The sequence below is a fragment of the Haemaphysalis longicornis genome, unplaced genomic scaffold (genome assembly GCF_048455015.1).
Source record: "Haemaphysalis longicornis isolate Haplotype H1 unplaced genomic scaffold, Haemaphysalis longicornis Haplotype H1 scaffold_5, whole genome shotgun sequence".
Taxonomy (NCBI): Eukaryota; Metazoa; Arthropoda; class Arachnida; order Ixodida; family Ixodidae; genus Haemaphysalis; species Haemaphysalis longicornis.
In genome coordinates this window covers 49,434,082-49,459,832 of record NW_027526385.1, presented here as the reverse complement: position 1 = coordinate 49,459,832, position 25,751 = coordinate 49,434,082, and the positions used below count along the sequence as shown (strand labels likewise).

The 25,751-nt window shown below is 46.9% G+C and overlaps 1 protein-coding gene across 3 annotated transcripts in view; it reads right to left on the bottom strand.

Annotated features, from left to right (window-relative positions):
* LOC144138200 (gamma-glutamyl hydrolase-like) overlaps positions 1-25,751 on the bottom strand; it is a 49,453-nt gene that overhangs the window by 19,939 nt on the left and 3,763 nt on the right. The window contains exons 1-3 of one of the 3 annotated variants that reach the window (XM_077670375.1): positions 22,637-22,773; positions 8,140-8,257; positions 4,871-4,982 (exon numbers count right to left, since the gene is read on the bottom strand). In XM_077670375.1, coding sequence (XP_077526501.1) covers positions 4,871-4,982; positions 8,140-8,227 — 200 coding nt within the window. In that variant the 5' untranslated portion in view covers positions 8,228-8,257; positions 22,637-22,773. Of the gene's footprint in view, positions 1-4,870; positions 4,983-8,139; positions 8,258-8,500; positions 8,672-22,636; positions 22,774-25,751 lie in introns of those variants that run through there. The other 2 variants (XM_077670377.1, XM_077670378.1) reach the window with 2 other exon arrangements.

Sequence of the window (25,751 nt, the reverse complement as noted above, 5' to 3'; positions counted from 1 at the left end):
TTGTTCCTATGTTGGTACTCGCGTTTTTTTAAAGGCGATTGTCTTTCCCGGACTACTCAAACCAGAAAATTTCTGTGTCTACTGTATGTATGTACGTATGTATTATGTATGTATGTATGTATGTATGTATGTATGTATGTATGTATGTATGTATGTATGTATGTATGTATGTATGTGTGTATGTATGTATGTATGTATGTATGTATGTGTGTATATATGTATGCATGCATGTATGTTTATTGCTTTGATTGTAGGGTTTAACGTGCGGACGCAACGCAGGTGATGAGGCGCACCGAAGTGGAGCACTCCGGATTAATTTTGACCACCTGGGGATATTTAACGTGCGCCGAAATCTTGCACACACGGGCGTTTTTGCTTTTCGCCTCCATCAGAAAAGCGGCCGCCGCAGCCGGGAATCGAACCCGCGTCCTGTATGTATGTATGTATGTATTTATGCATGTATGCATGTATGTACGTATGTATATATGTATGCATGCATGTACGTATGTATACATGTATGTATGTACGTACGTATGAATGTATGATGCATGCATGCATGTACGTATGTATGTATGTATGTATGTATATATGTTTGTATGTATGTATGTATGCATGTATATATGTATATATGTATGTAAGAGAAGAAAAACTTCGAACAAGGTAAAAGCACGATTGTGGCCTACGTTTCAGCAAAGAGAACTTGCTTTCCTCAGGGCTTGTGTTCTCTACCATCTTCAAAGTTCTACTACTCCCTGGATTATATGTATGTATGTATGTATGTATGTATGTATGTATGTATGTATGTATGTATGTATGTATGTATGTATGCATGTATGTATACATGTATGTATATATGTATGTATGCATGTATGTATGTATACATGTATGTATGTGTGTATGTATGTATGCATGTATGTACGTATGTATGCATGTATATACGTATGTATATATGTATGTATGTATATACATATGTATACAGGGTGTCCCAGCTATCATGCACGAAGATTTAAAAAAAGAGTAAAGGCGTAACTCGAAAGAAACCAGGTGCATAATGTTTGCGCGGAGAGTAATTTTTTCGTTAATGAGACTTAATTAACTAATTGTAATTAATTATCTAACTCGAGAAATACTGTCCTAATCACTAAAGTGTCAATGGGGCACTTGTAGGTAACCACGAGGGGCATCTAACTGCGCTAGTTTCAGCGACAAACTAATTGCGTACTCATTTATTCTGACTGATAAAGGAAACCCGCGAAATATGAAAAATACCACGTGACGGCGCCTCCGCGCGCACCGTAAAGCAACGCCCTCAAACAGGCTGCCTCTGAGTTAGCCAGAATGAAATAGACAAAAGAAACAAAGAAGAAATCGCAACCGAGTTTGTTCCTTATCTGCACACGCGTCCCGCGAATCTTGCTGCTGCTGCTCCTTCCATGCATGCTATTATCAAGGTGATGCGCCGTCTCTTCGGGCGGGTAACACGCGAAGCAGTTGCTTTCAATCAGCTTTGTTTGGGGACGCTGCTTTACAATGCGCGCGTAAGCGTCGTCACGTGGTATTTTTCATATTTCGCGGGTTTCCTTTATCAGTCAGAATAAATGAGTACGCAATTAGTTCGTCGCTGAAAATAGCGCAGTTAGATGCCCCTCGTGGTTACCTACAAGTGCCCCATTGACACTTTAGTGATTAGGACAGTATTTCTCGAGTTAGATAATTAATTACAATTAGTTAATTAAGTCTCATTAACGAAAAAATTACTCTCCGCTTCTTCACAGTACTACAAACATTATGCACCTGGTTTCTTTCGAGTTGCGCCTTTACTCTTTTTTTAATCTTGGTGCATGATAGCTGGGACACCCTGTATACATATGTAGGTATTGCTCGGTATGATGTATGCAAGTATGTACGTATGTATGTATGTATGTATGCATGTATGTACGTATGTATGCATGTATGTACGTATGTATGCATATATGTACGCATGCATGTATGTATGTATGTATGTACGTACGTATGTATGTATGTATGATGTATGCATGTATGCACAGTGCGATACACGTTTGTCTATAACACTGAGCTTAACGTGAACTGGTTATCTCTCAAAACTGCGGACTCAAACTTGTCCCAAAAAACGTTGAGGTCAAAATATATGGTCAATACTTCAGAATGACAAAATAGTTTTCTTCAAATGTTTTTCGGCCGAGGCAAGATAAGGCTATAAGTACGAAACCTGTGTTATAGACAAGGGTGTTGCCCTCTGTACGTATGTATGTATGCATGATGCATGTATGTATGTATGTATGTGTGTATGTATGTATGTATGTATGTATGCATGTATGTATGTATGTATGTATGTATGTTGATTGCTTTGATTGTACGGTTTAACGGACCGACGCAACGCAGGCGAGAGGCGCGCCGTAGTGGAGCGCTCCGGATTAATTTTGACCACCTGGGGATATTTAACGTGCGCCGAAATCTTGTACACACGGACGTTTTTGCTTTTCGCCTCTATCAGAAAACGGCCGCCGCAGCTGTGAATCGAACCCGCGTCCTGCATGTATGTATGTATGTATGTATGTATGTATGTATGTATGTATGTATGTATGTATGTATGTATGCATATATGCATGTATGTATGCATGCATATATGTACGTATCTATGTACGCATGTAAGTATGCATGTATGTATGCATGTATGTATGTGAGTACGTATGCATGTGCGATGCATGTATGTGTGTACGTATTTATGTATGTATGTATGTTTGTATGCATGTATGTGTGCATGTATGTATATGCGTATGTATGTATGTATGTATGTATGTACGTATGTATGCATGCATGATGTATGCATGTATGTATGTATTTATGTACTTATGTACGTCTGTGTGTATGTATGCATGTATGTACGTATGTATGCATGTATGTATGTATATATGTATGTACGTACCTATGTACGTATGCATGCGTGTATGATGTATGCATGTATGTACGTATGTATGTATGTACAGCCGTGAGCTGAAGTAAACGGGCCACGGGAGCAGTGGCCAAAACTAATCGCTGCGCCGTCTGGTTGCGCCGCGCCTGCTGTCGAGACCGCGCACAGCGCAGGCGCGGCCTACCAGTACAGCACACATGCCGCTATCGCTCGCTTCTTCGCGACTGTATGTATGCATACATGCATACATGTATGTATGCATGTATGTATGTATGTATACATGTATGTATGTATGTATGTATACATGTATGTATACATGTATACATGTATGTATGTATGTATACATGTATGTATGTATGCATGTATGTATGTATGTATACATGTATGTATGTATGCATGTATGCACGTATGCACGTATGTATGTACAGCCGGTAAAAGGCTTGTCTATAACACAGCGTTCGTACTCTCAGCCCTATCCTGCCCCGCCGGAGCGGGATTTGAATAAAACTACTGCGGAATTCTGAAGTCTTAGCCCTTCGCTTTTGCCTCCGACATGTTTGGAACGACTATGTTTCGGCAGTTTACGGATGTGGCTGGTTGAAGTTGAAATCGCTGTTATAGACAAGCGTTTTACCGGCTGTACGTATGTATGTATGGACGTATGTATGTAGGTATGTATGTATGCATGTATGTATGTATGTATACACGTATGTATGTATGCATGTATGCATGTACGCACGTATGTATGTACGTATGTATGTATGAATGTATGTATTCATGCATCTATGTGCATATGTATGTATGTTTGTATGCATGTATGTATGTGCATGTATACCTGTATGTGTGCATGTATACCTGTATGCATGCATATTTGTATTTATGTAATGTATGCACTTATGTATTTCCCTAGAATCAGCCATCCCTCCAAAACATAAAAGAATTATTGAACGAGAAGTTGATTTAGGCAAGCCCTTTCCAAATAACTAAATCTGGAAACATGCTTAATATTGTTAACACTGTTTAGAAAAAAGAAAACATTAGGTTAACAACAATTCACAAGCGGTACTTACACTGTTCTTTTTTTTAAGTAAATGTGTGCTTGATATTTGCGACAAAAAGCGGAAAATACGCGTTTGAAACAGTATTTTGGCACAAAAATACGCAGAGAGCTCGCGCGGGCCTGGACCTCGTGGTAGTGTTCCAAGTACAACAGAAACAAAACGTTCCAGTAGAAGGCGCGAGCAGTGGAACGCGCAAAAATTGAGTTTATTTTAGCAAAACCTCCTTCGTTTTTATCGTGGGAAGAGCGAGAGTGAGGGAAAGAGCAGGAGAGGTGGGCGGGGGAGAAGAAAGGTATTTTTGGGGCGACATAAGACTATCGTCCTTCAACGACATTTGCAGCGAAGCGAGCAAATCCCAGTCTAAAATCCCGACAGGAATACCTCAGAAACCAAGCAATAATTCCTGTTGCACGACAAAAAACTTTGTTGTGACAACAGAAGTCGTGTTGTTACGACAAAGCTATCTGTTGTTACGAAACATATTTCTGTCGTAACGACAAGGTCAGTTTTCTCAGCGGCAAACTTTTCTGGAGTCACAACGGAGCTGTCATTTGTGTTTTTGTGTTTATCTTCACATTGGGTAATGGCATTCAAGCCATGTGCTGATGGAACATCAGCACATGGAACGACAGGATCACGACAAGACAGGGATTCGGCCCGACGGAACAACAGTCAGGACCGGAATACGACACACGACAGAACATCAGAATCCCGACACGACTAGAATATGTCAAGACGACCGTGTGACGACACGCGAAAATACAACAAACTACGGAATTTTTTCTTGTCTTTTTCGACTGGGATACGCGGTAAATTTTCTCGCTCGCTCGTTTTATCAACGAGTTTTGTTAGCGCTGCTGAGCCGTATACTCACAATATGGGCACTACGCGGGCACCGGCCTGTTCAATGAATTTGACATAAGACGCTGAAATATACGTTGAGTTGTTCTCGGATGGCGTTGCGGAGACGTCTTGGGCCAAAATACCTGCGCCGAGAGAGGAAGAGGATATATTCAGGCTGAATCATTATCGTTTCTGTTAGCAGTAAACCCTGCAAGCGGCGGCGTCAGAACAGCACGCGACACAACAGTACCTACAACAAGCACGGCGCCAAAACAGCACGCAGCAAAACAGCGCAACGACAGATCAGCAGGGCGACAAAAACATCACAAGTTCTTGGAACTCCTGAGAGCGCGATCACCGTATTTTCGCGCGTATAACCCACCGCTGCATATATTCCACACCCAACTTTCAGCCCAGAAGAAAAGAAAAAAAGGCCTTGCGTATTGCCCGCACATTTGATACAGGAAAGGCTGCACCAAAGCTACTGCTCAAGAAATACATCACATACTATGTAGACAGAAAAAGCGTATATTTAGCTCGTAGAATTCCCTGACTGCAAGGCGAAAGCCTGAATTCAATAATAAAATTCAGTTAATAGTGTGCGCTCGTCCTTGTTTTTTCTCCCTTGTCCTTGTATGTTTTGCGCAATCGCTGCCATGCAAGACCTAGTCAGTGTTACTGCGTAAGAGCTTCACAACACAGCGCGCATTGCTGTGAAGTTGCACTAAAAAAAACCGCGTATTATCCGCATTCCTACTTTACCACTGAAATTTTCGCTTTTTTGATGCGGGTTATACGAGCGAAAATACGGTATTTACATTTTGAACTTATGTAATATCAATAATTAACAGTAATTCTGGCTATTCAGTTAGCGGAAAATGTTCGCCCGGCGGATCAAAATGAAGTAACACTGAGTCTTGCAAGATGAAGCAGTCTGCTTTCATTTTATGTCAACCAGCCAAATCACTTCCGCTCACTGACGAGCCACAGTCACTGTTAGTTACAGTGGAATCTCAGTGATACGATTCTGCATAATACGTTTTTCGGCCTAATGCGTTCTTCTTTTCATTCCCGGCCAACGTCCCTTAGAAATAACGTACTTTCGTTGCGGTCCCATTTTCGTCGTGAATTACATAATACGAACGCTAAAGTGGATCTTGAGCGACGATTCTTGAAATCTTACGTTACAAAAACATTATAAATTTTAAAAGAAATGACAATACTAGTTAACGCTAATATTAAACAATACACCCCTCAAATATTTTGTCACAATTTCACTCACACGCAGAAACAAAGTCAGCGGCAAATAACGCGATAATAGCCTTTAGATCTTTTGTATTTACCATTGTTCTCTAGTAAGTCATTTTCTGCGTAATTATCTTGTTTAATTACCTTTTTACGTTTTTTTTATTTTAAATCCATACATCCATTTTCAATGTATTTAATTTACCCGTTATACCTCGGTGGAACGGGGAGGGTTTCAGTTCTTGAGCCCGTTTTAATAAAGGTATACTGGCTAAAGCAGCATTCCAACAAGCCACGATCTGCACGTTGCAGAGGCGCTGAGGCTGCGGCAGCGCTGGCTTTGCGGCAAAGAACATCGCTGCCGGGCCTGGCCACTCCATCCAATTATTATGTTACGTCAGGTGGGTGCCTCGAATTACGATACCGCTGTATAGAATGGAGACACGCCGCCATTTTGAGTCACTCGCTCTCCGCTGCAGCAAGTCACTGTCACCGCAACGCGGTTTACTCACGAAGTTTGAATCTTATCAAACTCGCGTTGCTGAGTCTCCTGGGAAACGAAAACTACGCGTTAAGCCCTTTTACGCACTGGCGGCGGAACGGTAACGTTCAGAGGGTGTCGTTCTGAACGCCGTCTGAACGGTACCGTTCAGACGGCGCCGTACAAAAAACAAAAAACATCACAGCGACAAATGCCGCGGCATTTGTCGCTGTGATGTTTTTTGTTTTTTGTTTTTTTTTTTCGCTGCACTGTGTTGCAGCTGCGTTGTTTTGTCCCTGTAGTGTTCTGACACCATGCTGGTTTGTCGCGTGCTGTTTTGTCACGACACCCGATATCGGAATAACCGCACAGAACTCCTTCTCTGGAAGGTTGTGACGCTTCTAAATTCACATCTGCAAAACATCATGCACCCCTTCTTGCTTCCAGGCTTCGGGGTCAAATAATACCTGGTTCCGAAACATCTTTTATCCGTTAGGTTATGCAGTGGTCCTCAAACGAGGGTCCGCGGAACCCAGGTGGAACGTCAGAATCCTTCATGAGTGTGCGAAGCCTTCCCCAAATTCTCTCTCTCCCCTCTATTTATCGTGTTTCACCAAAGTTCAGTCTTGATGCAAAAATGTGGCTTCGCCGCATGACATCAACGTTTGTTATCTGCGTGGCACATCTTTTAACGCCCGCTTGTGCCCAACACGCCAGAAATGGAAAAGTGTTTCAGACACACTAAAGGCAGCAAATAAGTGTTTGGGCGACCATTAGCTGTAATAGCAAATCTTTCTACAATATGACACGCATCAGCATGAAAGTGATCCTCAAAAGGCGGACATTAGAGATGTGTGGGCGACCTTAGCAGCATGTGCAAACTGCTGGACATTACGACACGCGTCAGCACAGTTCATCCTGGGGTCCGCCATTACTTTTGCAACTCGCCCAAATCAAATCTACCCAAGCAGAATTTGAGAAAAAAGCAAAACTTTGTCACCGGACATAAATGCAATGCTTTCAAAGCTATGATATGGCGTTTTACATGTCAGCTCGAGGAAATTTCCTGCGGCAAGTAACTAAAAGGTAAGTAAATAATTACCAATTATTTATTCAAGTAATTAATTTCTAGTATCCTAATTAATTATTCCCGCCTGACCGTCCGAATTGTCAGGCGGGAACTCACCAGGAGGCTGCCATTTTGGCAATACTACGTTACGCCAAAAGCACACTCCCATTGGGAAAACGGATTTGGCTTATTTTGATCCATGCCACAACAGGACATGGCTCATTGTCGATACGCAGTACGGTCTGCGTACGCGTTCGCGGGGCGTTATCTGACCTATTTCGTTGCAACAGCTTTTCCGGGGGAAAGTTGCCGAGTTTTTCTCGTCACAACAATTTTATCTGGCTCAGTTACGGTTTGTGAATTCGACCCATTTAAAAAACTCTTCATGCGTTTAATGAAAAATAATGGATGGTCTTCTAACAGTACTACAGGAAAGTTAGCAAAGTTTGTCCATCATTCGAATAATAAAATGCGGAGACAAAGTCGTTTTGCGCACGGCACTCACCGATTATCGGTCTGTCATTCCCGGAGACGCAGACCGCCAGAGTAGCTAGAAGGGCAGATGCCAGGCGGACTAACCGTTGGAAAGACATGTCGGGGACGAAGATGGCGGTGTACAACGGCTGCGAGGTTTAAAACAGAGAATTTCTTTCTTATAATAACTTTGACGGAAAAGGTGCTGAGATGCGGAAGTAATGAAATCCCGAAGCGTAAGAAGTAGCAATGAAAAGACTGAAACCGCAGAGGCAGCACTTAACTTCAGTGGCGAGGCTAGCCGAAGACTTTCTTGGCGCTACCTGAAAGACAAATGTATGCTCTCCGCGGGCCATCTAGGAATAAAATCGCATTCATCTACGCTAGCTCACCCCGTCGGTTTGTATTTCTGGAAGCGCCGCAGCCGGTCCGTCACGGTTATGGCGTAGTAGTGAATAATGTTATGGCGTTCCTCGATGGGAACCCGAGGTGCCGTTTTGAATAATGCCGACGGGCAAAGCGAACAGACAATTTATGTGCGTACAGTGCTCAGCGATTGAAACGCGATACACGGAGCGCGTGGCTGCCGGTGCTTGTTGCGCCACAGGTGAGCGCTTGTGAAAGCGAGCTGACGCATTGTGGTATACGGTGAGGTTGAGAGCGTTCGTGACGCATGCTGACTGCATCCGGGGGACAGCCATTCAGTGTGTGGTTCTTGGCGGCGCAAGAGGGGTGCGACATGCCATGGCTTCAAAACGCTGCGCCTGCGTGCTGCGCCTGCATGCCGCGCCGCTCCGCGCGAAGCTGGGCGAGCTGGCACCTCGCGCGTTATGAAGAATTTGAATGCGCATTTATCGCGATGTGTTATCGTGTCGCGCACAGCACGCAGGCGCAGCGTCTTGAAGCCATGACATGTAGCACCCCTATGGCGCGGGCAAGAACCACACACTGAAGGGCTGTCTCCCGGATGCACTAAGCATGCGTCATGAAAGCTCTCACCCTCAACGTATACCACAATGTGTCAGCTCGCTTTCACAAGCACTCACCTGTGGCGCAACAATCACCGGCAGCCACGCGCTCCGAGTATCGCGTTTCAATCGCTGAGCACTGTACATACTTCTATAATTGTTGAGTAATGAAGTAGGCAGCAAAAACACCGAAGCAATTTCTTTCATCAAACTTGCAAATCGCCTACTTTATGAGCGGCGGAGAGCGAGCTGAAATATATGTTCAGTGGACGAATTACAAAATAAACAAGGTGAATAAAGGTTCGCTATTCATACAGTTGTCATTTCGTCGTCGGTATACCGCGGTACTGTGAAGCTGTGCTTCGCACGCGCTTCATTCGCGGACGCCGTTCGCAAGCCGCTAGTCTCATCGTCTATACGCGATAAAGCACAAAACAAACAAATAAAACATTCCGCGCAAGTGTTTATCAGGACGCGAGGAGCACTTGCGCCAAAGCCCTCGCAATCGTCACGTTAGGCCCCAAATGTGCCATCGGGAAGAGAGGAATGCTACAAAGGCGTCGCTATGCGGTGCTTGAGTGACCATTGCAGCGCCGCTGCAGGAAGCGAGAAAATCGGCGTGCCTGCGAGTAAAACAGGACGCGTATGCGCGCCGCGCCGATCTCGACAACAGGCGCCGGGCCTCCAGAGCACGCATCGGTGGCTTTTGCCACGCGCTCGCGTGGTCTGCAAAATTAAGTCTCCGACTGTACGTTGACGATTTTCTGGTCCTATTGAAGAAACAAGACAAAGCCACCTACCCCAGCACTGTGGCTGAAATTTTAGACCTTTTTAATCGGAATGGGAAGGGTTTAACTTTTACTCATGAGCTACCCCTTCACAGTAGTCTCCAGTTTTTAGATCTTAACCTTAACTTTTTAGACGACCACGTTTGTTGGGAATTTTCACCCCGAACCGCCAAGAAACTGCTACCTTACGATTCGGCACACTCCAAGACGGTGAAGCAAGCTATAGAGGCCTTGTGCCTCCAATTTGCTCTCTACAAATCATGTGAGCATGCCATGGAAAAAAGTTTTGGCCATCAGATGACCAGACTAGAAGCCGCCGGCTTTCCGCGCTCAATGCTCACTGGCGTGACTGAGGCTTTGCTTCGCAAAACAAAAACTGCCTTAAAAAAAGCTTTGCACAAAAAAACACGCCCTGAAGTTATACCTTACGTGCACCGAGTCGCGCATAATCTAAAGAAGGTCGCCACGAGGTATAAGGTCGCCCAGTCGTGTTTTCAGCACCGCTTAAACTTGGCACGCTATGCGCACGAACCGACCCTACAAGGAAACGTCCCAAAACATGCGATAAGAAGCACGCTAAACCATTTTGAAAATTGCATTGAAGGTGTTGTGTATCAGGTACCGTTGGATTGTAGCATATATACATAGCCCAAACTGGTCGATGCGTAAACGAGCGACTACGAGAGCACGCCCTTTCCATGAAAAACGGGACGGGATCACACTTGCCGTCCCACTGCAAGGACTGTCACTGTGTACCCGAATTTGACAAAACAAACATTTTGAAACGAAGTCGGACGTAAGGGCACGTGAAGTAGCGGAAGCCTTTTACATTAAGCGAAAGGGAGATAACTGCGTGAGCGTGCCATCGGTGCTGTAAGGTCCACTTATGATATTAGCGGCCGGGCGCCCGGGCTGCGCGTGAGAACCCGCCGCTCTGTCTAGCGACGTAGCACTGCCGACACTGCGCTGCAGTCGACGCTAATTCGTCACGGCGCGCACGGGAGGCGGATTGTCTGGCCCACTGCATACCTCAGGGTTAATCCCCCATTGAGAAAGCCGACGGCGCCGCCGAATTCCAGGAACGTCGGCTCGACGCGCCAGGGTGAGGGGATTACCAGCGTCTCCATTGTTGTCGCGCCCTGGTCAGCATGACGCACTGTCGCCGTCTTTGGCTTTCACCCCGCGGGGTCGCACAACCTGCTCGTTTGCGAGCGTGCCGTTGACCCGAAGATGGCGGCGCCTCATTGAATATTCCGTGGCGTGCTGAGTGACAGCTGTCTACGTGAATTTGGGCACTCCCATACGCGTGTATGAACGCTACAGGGGCGTTCCCGAGAGAGTGTGATCTCGAGGTTTTATAAGGCCGAACTTGGCCGTTGGAAATCGTTCTTGTCTGAGCGCTGAGCTGGCAGTTCCCGCGGGACAAGGAGTCTCGACCGTTAACGCTAGGTTGGGATTTAGGAGCCCCCTAGTCGAGGTTAAGATCGCGTCGGAGGTTTAGGGTGCAGCGCCGCACCGGGAAACTAGACGGATCTTGCGGCGAGACAGAGTCTCGGCCGTGGTTTCTCGAGCGGTTTGTGCACGCTCCGAGGATAGGAGAGTTAGACGAAGTTGTGGAGCTCGAGTGATTTGTGCGCACTCGGAGCTAGCGTCTAGCTGAAGTTTACAGTTTTTCTTTTATTATTCATGTACCCAGTTTTCCCACTGTAAATAGCTGCATATAAACCCTTCGTTTCATTTAATCAACCTCAACGCCTCGAGTTCGTCAATTCGACCGCCGTCTCCAAGAACTTCAACACCATCGCCCAGCCAGCCTCCTGCCAAATCAACCGGAGCCCGGGCGATTGGGTTCCTGATCGACACCGGACTTCGGGGAAACGATCTTTACTGATGCTAATCTACGCAAAATAATGTGCGTTCTTGGATAACTTTCTTGATGTTTGTTGATATGTGCCCTCACCGGATGCCTGTTAAAATTTTTTTTAGCCCACGTGTGTGATTACACCGGATGTATATATGCATGTCGTCTTTTCAATAAAAACCAGTTGCGAGTTATCGCCCGTGCCGTCCTTTTCACCGCCCGTGTCTTTCGCTGCGCCAAACCTTATTTCTGTTCTTTGATCACTTTTCATCGCCGGTAGATTGTACGTTATCTAGACCACATCTGATCAGCTTGATCTCACAAACCTAGCGTTATACAAAGAAAACATGAAACTTATTGATTGATCGTAGGGTTTAATGAGCCGACGCAACGCAGGCGATGAAGCGCACCGTAGTGGAGGGCTCCGGATTAATTTTGACCACCTGGGGATCTTCAACGTGCGCCGAAATTTCGAACACACGCGCGTTTTTGCTTTTCGCCTACATCAGAAAAGCGGCCGCCGCGGCCAAGAATCGAACCCGCGTCCTCATGCTCAGCAGCACAACGCCTTAGCCACTGAACCACCGCGGCGAGACGAGCGGAATCATGGGTGCTAAATGTTCCCACGACGCTGCACTGAACATATAAAAATGTCATGTATAACGTAATAACACTATTCATTTTCACTTCAAGTTGATAAATGTTTTCTTTTCCTGCTCGGATTTCTCTTGCACATATGCAAACCGGTCTTAGTGCACCTAAACAGGGAAGTAACCATGGAGCAAAAACAGCGGGCGGAGCGGCACCGACGACGCATCGAATGAGCGCATCGGACTATGTGTCTCAAACTCGCGCGTATGACTAGTCGCGGCGACAGTCGTAACGATCAGTCGCATGCCAATCGCATGCACCAGTCGTCCATGTGTCTAGCGCCATAACACTGATAACATTTTTTTAGTGCTGAACCACATTACGTCACTCCAGCCCATATTTTCAAAAAAAATTCAAATAATTTCAAAAAATTAAAAAAAAACGACCTTCGTGGCAGCGAGTAACAAAAGGCAATTTCTTTCAAATTGCGCGAAGTTGTGTTTTGTCTTCATGGCCTCTTTAAGAAGGGGAGGGAGAGAGGAGTGGTAGGTAAATTTCACTTTCGGTCAGAGTGTGGAGGAAATGGAATGGTGGGGTATGGACCGGAGTGAGGGGAGGGTGGAAGGAGCGTGTGAAGTGAGCATACAGTTCGTGAACACAAATCTGACACGCACGTTTCCCTAGAAGCTTGATAACCACCATAAATTCCCCCACCCTTCCCCTCCTTTTCCTATAGGAAGCTGCTCACTCAAGTCAAGTATGAGGAGCGCAAACGTAAGGGCGCCTAGGCTGCCCGATGCTGTCATGCAGCCACGCTGCCATTCAAGAACGAACGTGGAACTTCGTACGTAAACGAAAAGCCACCCAAATGTCGCAAGCACCAACCGCCGTTCTGAAGCAGCGTTGAGCAATCGGCGAGCCTCAGAGGTACGCGGCGAGAAGCCGCGTACCCCTACGCGGCGGCAGATCGCCCTTCGGAAAGCACTTCACAAACGACCCGTCTCGGACCTCGCGTAGCGCATGAGATAAGGAATGATTCTCGTTGGATATCTACCCCATTCATCATTTATAGTGCTCCCCACTGGAGTTCAGGCTGTTTCAATTTTTAAATCAAAGCTTTCTAGCTCTACCAGCCAACAGTTCTTCCGTGCGTGGCGTGCGGGACAAGAAACTCCCAACGCGGCGGAGGCGGCGGCGGGAGGAGGGGGGCGGACAGTTTCACTCACGGAGCACACTAGAGATGGCGCGGCGTTCCCCGCGCGGAAGCGCTTGCTCGCCGGCGGCGGCATCGGCGGTACGGCTTTGTCGTCTGCTTTAGCAACGATTGTTTTGGGCCTGTTTTGGCGGAGCTTCGCGTCCATTGTGCGCTGCCTGCGCACGGCTTGATTAACTTGTTCGACAGCACCTCCAAGGTAACCCGCACCCCACGAAATTAAGTGGTCGTACGGCAAACATACGTTTATTGATTGATTGTTATGTTTAACGCGCCGACGCAACTCAGGCGATGAGGCGCGCCGTAGTGGAGGGCTCGGGATTAATTTTGACCACCTAGCGATCTTTAACGTGCGCCGAAATATCCTATACACGGGCGTTAAACATACGTTACGGATTGGTTTGCAGGGCGAGAAAACAAAATGAACAAACCACGTACAGACATCTGGCCGCAAGAGAAACGCTACCTTTTGCGCACGGCTTGCCACGAATGAAACTCCGTTTTCTAAATTGGGGAATACCAATTCGGTTGTGTTTTAAGAGGTATTACAAAGGCGAAAGTAGCAACTGGTTCTGATAAATAGCGATAATAAAAGTTCCCTCAGCTTCCTAGCAATTCTCAAACTTACTAAAGTAGCTAGTTTAAGTCGGTATAAATGGGAATCACTAAGCTCACATCCCGAATTGTTTCGGTGTCCGCACTTGTGCCGAGCGGTGGTGTAGCCTTAAACTAGCCCATCAGGATGGCTAATTCCGCTGTCTCCCCCTTCGAAAGACGCTACTCCGTTTTTTTTTTTTTTTTTTTTTTTTCCTTCCTACTCACGGCCGGGCTACTGCGGGGGCGTCCACCACTCTATCCCGGCCGTGAACGACGCTACTGCTGCGTTCGGGACGCCGTACCCGCAAATTCCAGGTAACGGCTGGCAGAATCTCTGGTTTCACTCTTTGCAGAGCCACGTGTGGGAATTCAAGTGTCGTTGCACGGGCAATGGTTGTGGGTGTCGTTTAAATCTTTGCTGTCTGACCACCTTCACAGCGTGGATTGGAGCCATTTTTTTGCCATGTTTTTCTTCAACTGTATGTAGGGTATGCATACTAGGTTTAACAAAAAGTAATGGACAATTCATTGGTAGATCTCTAACAATCCTTGATCACATCACCTTCGCCCTCGTGAGCTTGGCTCGTCCCTATGTGCACTTAACTTTTTGAACTGGATGCAGCCCTGGCTGAATGCAAGAAAAGGAGTGTCACGGGTCCTGACCAAGTAACCTATAAGCTCGAGGTGACGATGAACTTGCCATACTGCTTAAACACCTCAAGGAATTTTGGACATCTGGCCGCCTACCTATTCAATGAAAAACCGCCGAAGTCCGCTTCATTCCTAAAGCGGGCAAAAAACAATGTTCAGCTTTTGACAACATTTAAGCACCCAGGATATTATGTTGCGACTCAAAGAAGAGGTAATTGCACCTGCCACTCGCCACTCCCCTCGAGCCATTTTGGTCCTGGACCTAAAAGGGGCCTTCGACAACGTTGCGCACGCAGCGATTCTCTCCCGCCTTAATAATACTGGCTGTGGCAACCGAATTTATTCCTACATTTCGGACTTCCTCACAGGCCGCCAGGCTGTGCTCAAAATTGGATATATAAAATCCAAACCAATCTCTCTTGGCAGTCGCGGTACACCGCAAGGCTCGGTACTGTCTCCACTCCTCTTCAATATCGTTTTTCTGGGTCTACCAGGAGAGCTAGAGCAGATACCGAATCTTCACCACGCACTGTATGCAGACGGCATTACCCTCTGGACTGACACAGACTCTCTCGGTGGGCTGCAGGGCACATTGCAGCGGGCAGCCGAAGAAGTCAATAATTACGCCCAGGCTTGTGGCTGACATTGTTCACCGCAAAAATCATAACTTGTCATCATCCGTAAACACCCCCCACGACACCACGTCGAGCCCATCGAAATATCCTTTGACGGCCATTGGATCAAACCTAGCCACTCACTCAAGATATTAGGCCTTACCATACAAGCCAATACCCGAAACGACTTTGCCTTGTCAAAACTACGTAATATGTCTGATCAAGTCGTGCATATGATTAGGCGGGTCACTAACCGGCATCGAGGAATGAAGGAAAAGGACACAATGAGACTAATTCAAGCTTTCGTCATTTCTCGCCTCACCTATATATGTCGCCCCATACATGGCTCTAACCAAACCCGACATTGAAGCACTAAACAGGATCATTCGGAAGGCATTAAAACAAGCCCTCGGGCTCCCCATGAGTACATCGACAACCAAGCTTCTTCAAATGGGTCTTCACAACACCATTGAGGAACTCATTGAAGGTCATCTCGCAAGCCAGCGCCTCCGTCTGACACACACTCAAGCAGGCCGCTTTGTTCTGCCATGCATCCACTGGCCCTGTGCAGAACAAACCCACCTGGCCCCTTTGTTACACGAGTGGCGTAAACATATCTCTGTACGGCCCCTACCAAAGAATATGAACCCCGACCTCCACCCCGAGCGCAGGGCCGCCCGCAGCCAAGCCCACGAACGCTTATATGGCAATCGCCCTGACGTGTCCTACACCGATGCGGCGAGCTACGCTGACAATCAAACCATGGTTGCAGTCACAACATCCAAAAACCATGTAATTTCGTGCGCATCCATCCGTACGACATCCCCTCGAGACACCGAAGAACTCGCAATTGCCTTAGCCCTCATCCAATGCACCAGAGTCATTATCACTGACTCTCAAGCAGCCTGCCGCAGTTTCCTTTCAGGGAGGGTGGCACCAACGACCCTACGGGTACATCAGCGATACCGTCCATCTCACCGAGTGGCGATCTTTTGGACACCTGCCCATGCCTCTGTAACGAGCAACAACTTCGCCCACCAACAGGCTCGCGAACTGGCCCACCAAACCCCAGAGGTCACCGCAGCTCCGACGCCACTTCTCACCTATCAGGACATTACTCAATTTTACCGGACCACCAGACAAAAATTCCCGTGCCCTCACCCATCACTCAGCAAAACTTAGGGAACCAGCTGTCAACCGGAGGACCAGACTCTCCTGGTGACACAGGCCAAGAAGACGAGAGCAACGCATGGATTCCCGCACTAGGGTTCCACTCTCACATTTGAGCTTATTAAATGTTTTCTCTCTCTCTCTCTCTCTCTTGCTTTAGAATCCCACAACACGGCGTTTTTCGCACTTTTTTTGCACACCGTGTCAAGTGTCAACTGTGCTTTGCGTTCTAACCGTCTCGGTAGTGCAGTTTTCCCGCTTTAGTTGCGCGATTGGCTGCCTGTCACTTCTTCTGCATGTCGTCATGTCGTACCGTGTCGTCGCCGTCAAGTCCATTCAATCTTTTACCACCTATTCGGCCCTGTGCTCGCAACACACTCCATTTTATACTGGGACGCCGGGCGGCGTACGCGTCAAGCCACTGAATCCCCATGGAAATGGCGGCAGCTGTGTTATGGCAGCGCCACCATTGCCAGCTCGGCTTGACGTCCCCTCTTTCCGCATGCACCCTGTCGTTCTGTGCGCTTCTGATGCTTTCTGTTCAAATATTGACGGCGCAAAATTTTTGAAGACATGGGCCATCAATTGTTTGTGCAATGAAAGTTTGGGGTGGCTTTCACTACTCATGCAATGAAAGCCAGCGTGCGCATTTACAGGTCAAATGGCAGCCACCGAATGGCAGGCCTTTGAAGCCATAGAGTTTCATACTAATGTACACTAGAGGGAAATCCGGCGCCACTGTCTAGGGGAGCCGCGCTTCAGCGAGCGTTCCGTCATGTACCGGGCAGGCACCATTTCTTTCCTCCATGGCAGGCACGTGCCACTTGTCCTTGGCGTGGCTCATGAACAGGCTGAAAAGTTGGCTCTGGCTGCAAAACGCAACAATGTTACTGTAGAAGGTTGATGAGATTTGTTTTGTTATTATAAAATTGAAACTCGAAAAGGATTGATTTGTCAGTAATTATTTAGAAACTTAATGTACCATGAACAAGAAGAAACTGTTACCCTTTTTTGTTGTTTTTGGCTTCGAAACAAAAAAAGAAGCCGTATGGCTAGCCAAGCCAAGTAGTCGAGGAACGTCGCTAGCGGCAATGACGCTAGAGTGTACTAGAAGTTTTAGAGTGGCCCGAGCGGCGGCCCCTCCCATTGCTCCGCCGGGTCGACTTTCGCGCAGAAAATAAAACCGGTATAGCGGCGGCGCTGCTGTCGTCAACAACTGAACAGCCGGCGCTCCCCGGCACCAGCTCCCAGCCTGCGCGCGGCAATATTTGCGTTGCTCGCTGCGGTGTTTTGCGCTTGCGAAGCTGATTTATTTTGGATTATGAGGTTTAACGCACCGGCGCTACTCAGGCGATGAGGCAAGCGCTACTGGAGGGCTCCGGATTTTGACCACCTGGGGATCTTTAACGTGCGCCGAAATCTCGAAGACACGGGCGTTTTTCGCTTTTATCCTCCATCACAAAAGCAGCCGCCGTGGCCGGGAATCGAACCTGCGCCTTTGGTCAGCTGGCTTAGAAAGTAGACGCAGAAACGTTATGACTCCGCTTGAGCAAACTTTAAACTAGTACGACCCGCCATAAAATTATCGACCTCCCCTCCCCCCCCCCCCCCCCCCCCCAACGATACTTTCTCATTTTGTATGCGTTTTCTGAAAACGTTAATTGTTGATATACAGTAATCTCTCGTGAACTCAAAGTCGTAAAATTAGCTGAAAATTTTCAGATAAGCGCGGAGTTTCGAGTTAAATCAAATGCAGAAAATTTGTAGCCAGGTCCCTGAAATAACATGTAGCTATATATGTATATAGTGCTGCTAACAAAAGCACTATTGCATAAGGGTGATTTCGTAATGAAGGCAAAATAATTCGCAGGAAAAAGAAACTTTTATTATTGCAGAAGAAAGAAACAGCTGTATTGCGCTCGGCGTTCGCATCTGCATCCCAGAAAAGCGTAACCGAGAATTCTCAACGCATCGCATGAATTGGTGGTCGCCACCGCTACATTCTACCTTGTTACAAAGCAGACACAGCATGTATGTTGTTTCTGCCGTTGTAGGCACTTCTGGAGGCTCCTCCTCGTCGGCATGATCAGCTGCGTCGTCCACAGCTATCTTATGCGCCAGACAGCATTAATTCCGGTAACAGGGACGCGTAGTCCGCTTAAACTTGCACTTCACGACCGCGTTCGGCGAGTAGTTGGAGTAATCATTCGAACGGGGACCTTATCAGCTGCCTGCAGCGGACTTTGTCTTGTGTCCTCTCTGCCAGTATTTCGAGACATCCGTGGTCCTCCGAAAAAACGTTTTGAAATGCGTAGCGCCTATGGGAGGTAAACACGGTGAGAAAAAGTTTCGAGAAGATATTTTGAGATATATGAGAGTTCAAGTTAACGAGGGATTAATTTGACGGACAGGCACCAGGAATGTTCTTCCCTTCCCCTTCTTGACTGAGCATGAAGCAAAAGCGGTGGGGCGCACATTCTATGCTGCAAAAAGTTTACTGTTTTTTACGTTCCTATTTGGAACGAAAATACCAAAAGCCTTCTTTTGGGATACCCCTATATACAGTCAAACCCGTTTATAGTGAACTGCAATATGCACTATGATTAGTTCGATATATCCAATAGTTCGATATAGCCGAACCCGCCTATAACGAGCTGATTGTTACGAGTTCGCAATCCGCGGGAGCCCTCCCCCCTACCCAACTTCACCATCCCCCCATGCAGAAACGAACACAGTAAAGTAGACATTACCACACCCAAAGTAATCCATCTATATATTGCAAGTAATAAAGCTACTTTCTGCCCCAATTGCCTACTTTGTAAAAAAAAGCGGTGATTTTTGTTATCACTCTTTCGTTTTGGCGGCTTCAACTAGCATAGCATTCTCCACACGAAACATTGTTTGCACCAGTTCGAGTCCGCGTCCTCCAAAATCGAAGAAGCATTGGCGGAGCACATCGACTGCCGGAAGCGCTTCATTATAAGCGTCGGACGGCTCTCACTCACGACATCATCGGGAACATTGGCGAGCTCTTCCCACAGTTCATCAATGCTGCTGTCTTGGCCCGGACTCGCTGACTGGGCGGGTTCCGTCGTGAGTCCCGCGCGTCGGAAACAGTTACGTAAAGTGTCGGGCGTCACGTCGCTCCGTGCGACGCGCAATGTCTCAGTCGCGGCCAATCCACATCTCAATCGCCGCTTCGAGACCACGCATTTCGGCGGCCATTCTAGGCGCACAGAGTTCGATATATCCGATGTGAACTTCGTTATAAGGAATATGTTTCCCATGTATTTCCGTAACTGAAATATTTTTTGTTCGATATATAGCATAATTCGCTCTATCCGGGTTCGTTATAGCCGGGTTTGACTGTATACCGTTGACGCGTGTACTGTCGTTAGTGGGCTTATTTTATTAACCTACTCTGTCGCAGGCACTTGGTAAGAAAGTGTGTACTGAAAACGAAGTGCCAAGCCTGCGGGACCAACTACTGCTTCCTGCATGCCAGGGGACGATGCCGCTGTGTTTACTACCTCTTGTAATTTGGGAGACTTCTGAATCCTTCCGCGCATTTTTTAAAGTTTATTAGCGATCTCTAGGACGTTTTTACCGGTTGCTTCAGCGACAAGGAGCTCCAGCATGACAGCGTTATGTATGTGCTGCAGCCCTTATTCACAACAAACACCTTAACGGCGTTGGTTGCGACCAGCACGTGAGACCTTGACCGCAAATTTGGTTTGGTTCTGTATACATTGCGACACGGATTCATTTCTACATAAAATGTTTAAACAAGTTCCGTGATTACATGCGGAGGTGGGAGCAACACCTTAAACTTAGCCGTCGCTAATGATCGAGGGCGAGTTATGAAAATGCGTTGACCAAAAATGTCAATTTAAATCTCCATGTTACCGTTATTCCTAAACCTTTACATGTGTAGACTTTGTGCATGATTTCCCGCGTTACATTTCATTTGCTGGGCTATTGAAAATGAAAACAAAATGTGTATTTGTTGCAGTTCCGTTTATTTGAACCTCCATGTTAGCCTTCTCGAACCTTTACCTCTATAGTAGATGTGTTATATTTCATTTTTGTCGCGGTCAATATATCTTCTGATCTATGTTTTGCATTTGTTTTATGTGCGTGTATATTTGTACTCTCAGCATACTTGCGAATTAAATTTGTGTTAATCTGATTCAACTGTTTTCTTGATCGAATCAGGTGAAAGGTGGTGCCATTAATAGAACGTTGCGGGAATAGTTCTGTGAAAGACGGTCATTGGGACAACTGAGCTAACTGAGCTAACCACTCTTAAAAGATCTCTCGCTTGCGCGTGTTATTTTCTGTTCGGCCACCACGGTGACCCGTAATTATCCCAAGCGGGCCACTGCTGAAATACTGCTATAATAACAACTCACGCAATAAAAAAAACGCAACAACTTATGATATTAACCCACATAACTGCAGTCCGAGCGTAAATTGCAAGACAATAACTAAGAAATTTTTCTGAGAGGCTATCATCCCAGTCCTCATATTTTTTCGTGTCATGTCCATCAAGCAGCCCAATAAGGACACAATCATAAATCAATCATGAACTGGTTCATTCTAGTCAATTCAACGCAAAATACTTTTTTATGGGACATTGGAATAGCGAAAATGTCGCTGCAATTACTTTATTTAGAATCCGTTACGAATTCTGCACTGAAGGAAAATCCGTAATTTTCCTTGTTGTCGAGCGGGAAACGCAAAACTAACGCAAAATGAGCTGCAGCGTTTATTTTTCATTTCGTTACCCACAGTCCACTGTACCTACAGTACATTTCAGCAATTGGACGACCCGCAGAAAAAATTGATAGCGCTCCACGCGTAAAGCGTTTCCTGGCCCGGCTGGGCGCGCGGCCGTGCGCGCGGCCAGCAGCCGCTTTCGCTTTCAATGGTCGTTGACTACAGCGCCGCCGCTATTTTCTGCGCGAAACGAGCACCTCTCCGGGCGGCCGGTCGGGCCGCGTCCACGGCGGCCCGCGACTGCGGCGACATATTTCCCTCTAGTATATATTAGTATGAAATTCTATGTTTGAAGCAGCATAGCGATCGATTTCAGAAGTTTGGAGATAAATATAGCGCTGCTTTCTTCCCCTCTTAGTCCCTTGCATGATACAACCATGGCACAACCCGTAACGCGGCGCTGCTGCTGCCGCGACCATCTTTAAATAGCGACTGTACGAATCGGCTAAGCCAGAGCGTATTTCTGATCTCGCTCCGTGCGAGAAGCAATCTTGTAAATGCTGGGTTCTCTGATCAAAACGCTGCGGCCATACCAGCCTGAGGCGCCCCGTGGTTTCATTGACACTTCCATTCATCGTGTGTCGTCCGTACCACGGTTTAGGATAGTTGCGCTTAATTTCGGCTGGCAGTGCGCCATGCGGGGATCTCATGTGGTCTGTGCGTGTTCCGAAGAACTGGTTGCGCTGGATCAGACGAAGCAAATGATCCCCGCGTTCCCACCTATCTCTTTTCGCCCTTGTTTGAATACGCGTCACCCGCGCGCAAAACTCATCATATTTCTTCGATTCAAATTTTGGGGTTTAACGCACCCAAGATACGCCTGGGGTATACGGGCGCGCCGTAGTGAAGGGGTCCGGATTTATTTTCACCACCTGGGGATCTTTATCGTGAGCCGAAAATGTTGACACACGGGCGTTTTCTCTTTTCGCCTTCATGAGAAAAGCAGCCACCGCGAACGGGGTAGAACCCACGACCTTGGGCTCGGCTGCACAACGTTTCAATGAGCCACCGCGGCGGGTAACTACATCGTATTTCTACATTGAACACAGGAAGCTCGATAAAACGTTTTACGCATTGCGTTATTGCGTTTATTACCTGGATTCCTCACGAAGCGACAAAGCTCCTTATATGATAGATAGCCTGATCCGAGCAGATTTCGACATGCCAACGATGGCAGGTATTTCGTGACATCGTTGAAAGGCGCGCAAAACCCCAAATGTCCACGAGTAAATGGCATCGTCCCCCGTAGGCACGTGGAGGTGTGCGAAAAGACGCAAGAATGAACGTGCGACTTACAAGGAGGGAGAAGTGCAGAGTCTATGTACACTATGTACACTCACCCCTGCGAGCGGCTTCGCAGAGGCTCCGATAGCCGTTATCCGTTGCTGGGAAGCACATCACGCCCCCGGACACTATCGGTTATCGGTCGGCACAATGTATGGCAAGGAGCAAACCGTTATTCTGGAGAGTCAGCTGATTGTTCAAGTTACTAATGTTTCGCATTTCTTGCTCTTTTGTAGCACAAGCTCGCGCAAAATCACCAACGTCCACAACGTCATCAGCATCCACAATTCGCCTTGACCACAAGAGAATCAGTTAAGTATACCGAACGCTATAGGGTACAATGCATTTAAAGGTGCAGGTGTGTTAAAGCGTCCAGTTTATGTCTTAAAGAAAATACCCGCCGCGGTGTCTCAGTGGCTAGGGCTTTGTGCTGCTGAGCACGAGGACGCGGGTTCGATTCCCGGCCGCGGCGGCCGCTTTTCTGATGGAGGCGAAAAGCAAAAACGGCCGTGTGTTCGAGGTTTCGGCGCACGTTAAATATCCCCAGGTGGTCAAAATTAATCCGAAGCCCTCCACTACAGCGCGCCTCATCGTCTGCGTTGCGTGGGTGCGTTAAACCCTACAATCAAATAAGTCTTGAAATTGTTTGAGAGTTCAATTGTGTTATCTTGCAACAACACGTTCAGAATTTCGAGTGCGCTAGCTGTTGAACGATACAGAAGTCATTTCTGAACGCGTTATCACCACTTAGTATTAACATCTGAACACATAATCTAAAACTTGAACAATTTCGTTTGAAAAAGTGTCAGTGTTTTCCAAAATATTCGTAATGCAATCACCCCTATGAGTACACGCGGACCGTATTATCGCTTTCTAACTGCACTTATAAAAATGGATATCCGTATATTGTGATTTTCAGCGCGGTTAGCATTTTATATGCGCAAGTGTTTTTCTGCATTGTCCAGCGAGAGTCAAGTCCAGTGCAGCACTCAAAACCCATTATTTATCTTATCATGGAGGTCTCTTATCAAACCTTTCTATAAGAACCATTCACAAGGGGCCGGACGCAGTCCTGTAGTGTCAACAACGGCGAAACCGACGCGATCCTTGAACGAAGAAACGTCCGCCATGTTTTCTAACCGGAAGCTACGGCCTATTTTCCGGCGCCGCTCGCTTGCCTAATTACGACGCCCTCGAATTCTGCGAGTTACCAGCTTGTGACCTGGCATTTAAATGATTAATTGGCAGGTTATGGGGTTCAATGGGCCGAAGCAACGCCTGGGATAAGAGGCGCGCCGTAGTGGAGGGCTCCGGATTAATTTTGTGTGGCCACCTGAGGATCTTTAAAGGGACCCAGCAACACTTCTTCCAACTTTTTTCGAAATCTTAAATGCTTGCAGAACGTAGTCACCCAACACACCCAGTACATAGATTAGGGAGTCGCAATGTACGTCAGCCAAAAATTACTGCTCTGTGACCATCAGACAACTTGTAAACTCGCTCAAAAGATTTTTTTTTTTCTTCGACGGCTCGAATAACGTCACTGAGGCTATGTAGCGACTGTTGGTCGGTTTTCCTTCAGTTGCAGCAATGAACGCTTTTTGATAGCAACTTAAAAAAATGGCAGCGTATCTGCTCCTTTCGTTGCAAATGCCGTCAAAAGACGATAGTCTTAGCAGACATTTGCCAAGGAAATGCCCCCTTTTGCTTTCCCGCTCACCTCTCATGCTGTTCCTGTACAGCCGCGCTCATCCCAAGGTAAACACACCAAGGGTTTGCTCAAGGCAATTTGAATTTACCGCGTTCCACTGCTACAGGCCTGGTTCCTCGATGCCAGCGCTGCAGTAGGGCGGTGACGCGCGTGAATCGAGGCGACCGACTTCAAGGTTTATAGAACCGCGTGGCCGTGCTCCACGTGCGTTCCAAGCAGAACGTAGAACCTAGCTAGTGGAACAACCGATTTAGCCCTGGCCAATCCCCCTGTGGGTGCGTGCCGAAATCTTCGAGGACATCATCATCATCATCATCATCATCATCTTTCGTTGCTGCTGTCGCGTGACTTTTCATATGCCGCCTGGAAGTGGCGCGGGCAATAGCAGGCGGTGGTTTTCTGCAGTAGATGTAGAATATCATTTACTATCGAAAAAACAAGCACCCATGAATTTTTAAATAAAGGAACACTATAAATATTTTCGTGATGTCTTGTTCTCGTTCAACAAAGTTGACAAGTATGAACATATAAACTGGGCGTAGACGTTTACCTTTGGCTGTGAGTATAAACACTATTGCGCAATGTCTACTTTGCTTTGGCCGGGAGGCTGACTCGAGTCACAGACAGACAGACCAAAATTTCTGGGTTTAAGTAGCCCAAGAAAGACTATTGTCTTTAAAAGCCACAAAAACAGAGCAAACACGGAAGGCGTATCTGGTGCGACCCCAGCAAATCACGCACTTCCGCTCCGTGCTGGCCATAACTATAGCTTTCGCAGCGGTTGCAGACGCGAATGAAAGAGTGAAAGTACTTATCGAAAGTGTTTCAGGGTTCCTGGAAATCTCGACGCACAGGCGTTTTCACTTTTCGCCTTCATCCGAAGAGCGGCCGCCGCGGCCGGGTTCGAACCCGCGTCCTTCGGCTCAGCAGCACAACGCCTTAGCCTCTGAGTCACCGCGGCGGGTAATTATTTTTTTTGCCATCATTTTTCATAGCCAGCGCGTGTGTACCCAGCAATTTTTCGCCTATACCTGGTTGCTCCGTCCTATAGAATGCAACGCGTGCTGCTATCAGTAGTCGTTCTTATGTGCCCCTTCACCGTATTGCTCTTTGCTCGTTTCCATGTCACTGTCACCGATAGGTGCGTGCTTATCCCCCTTGCGACATTGTTTGCCTCTACCTGTTTCAAGAAGGAAAAACGCCGCAAGTGCAAAGTATGAAACTGTGCAATTTTAGTGCAAAGCATCAAAATGGGTGAAAATTCTATAACTGCAATTTTAGTGAAGAGCATCAAACAGCGCAGTTTTAGTGCGCATTATAAAACTGTGGAATTTTAGTGCAAAGCATCAAAACGGTTGAAAACTCTATAACTGTGCTATTTAGTGAAGACCATCTAACTGTGCAATTTTGGTGCGC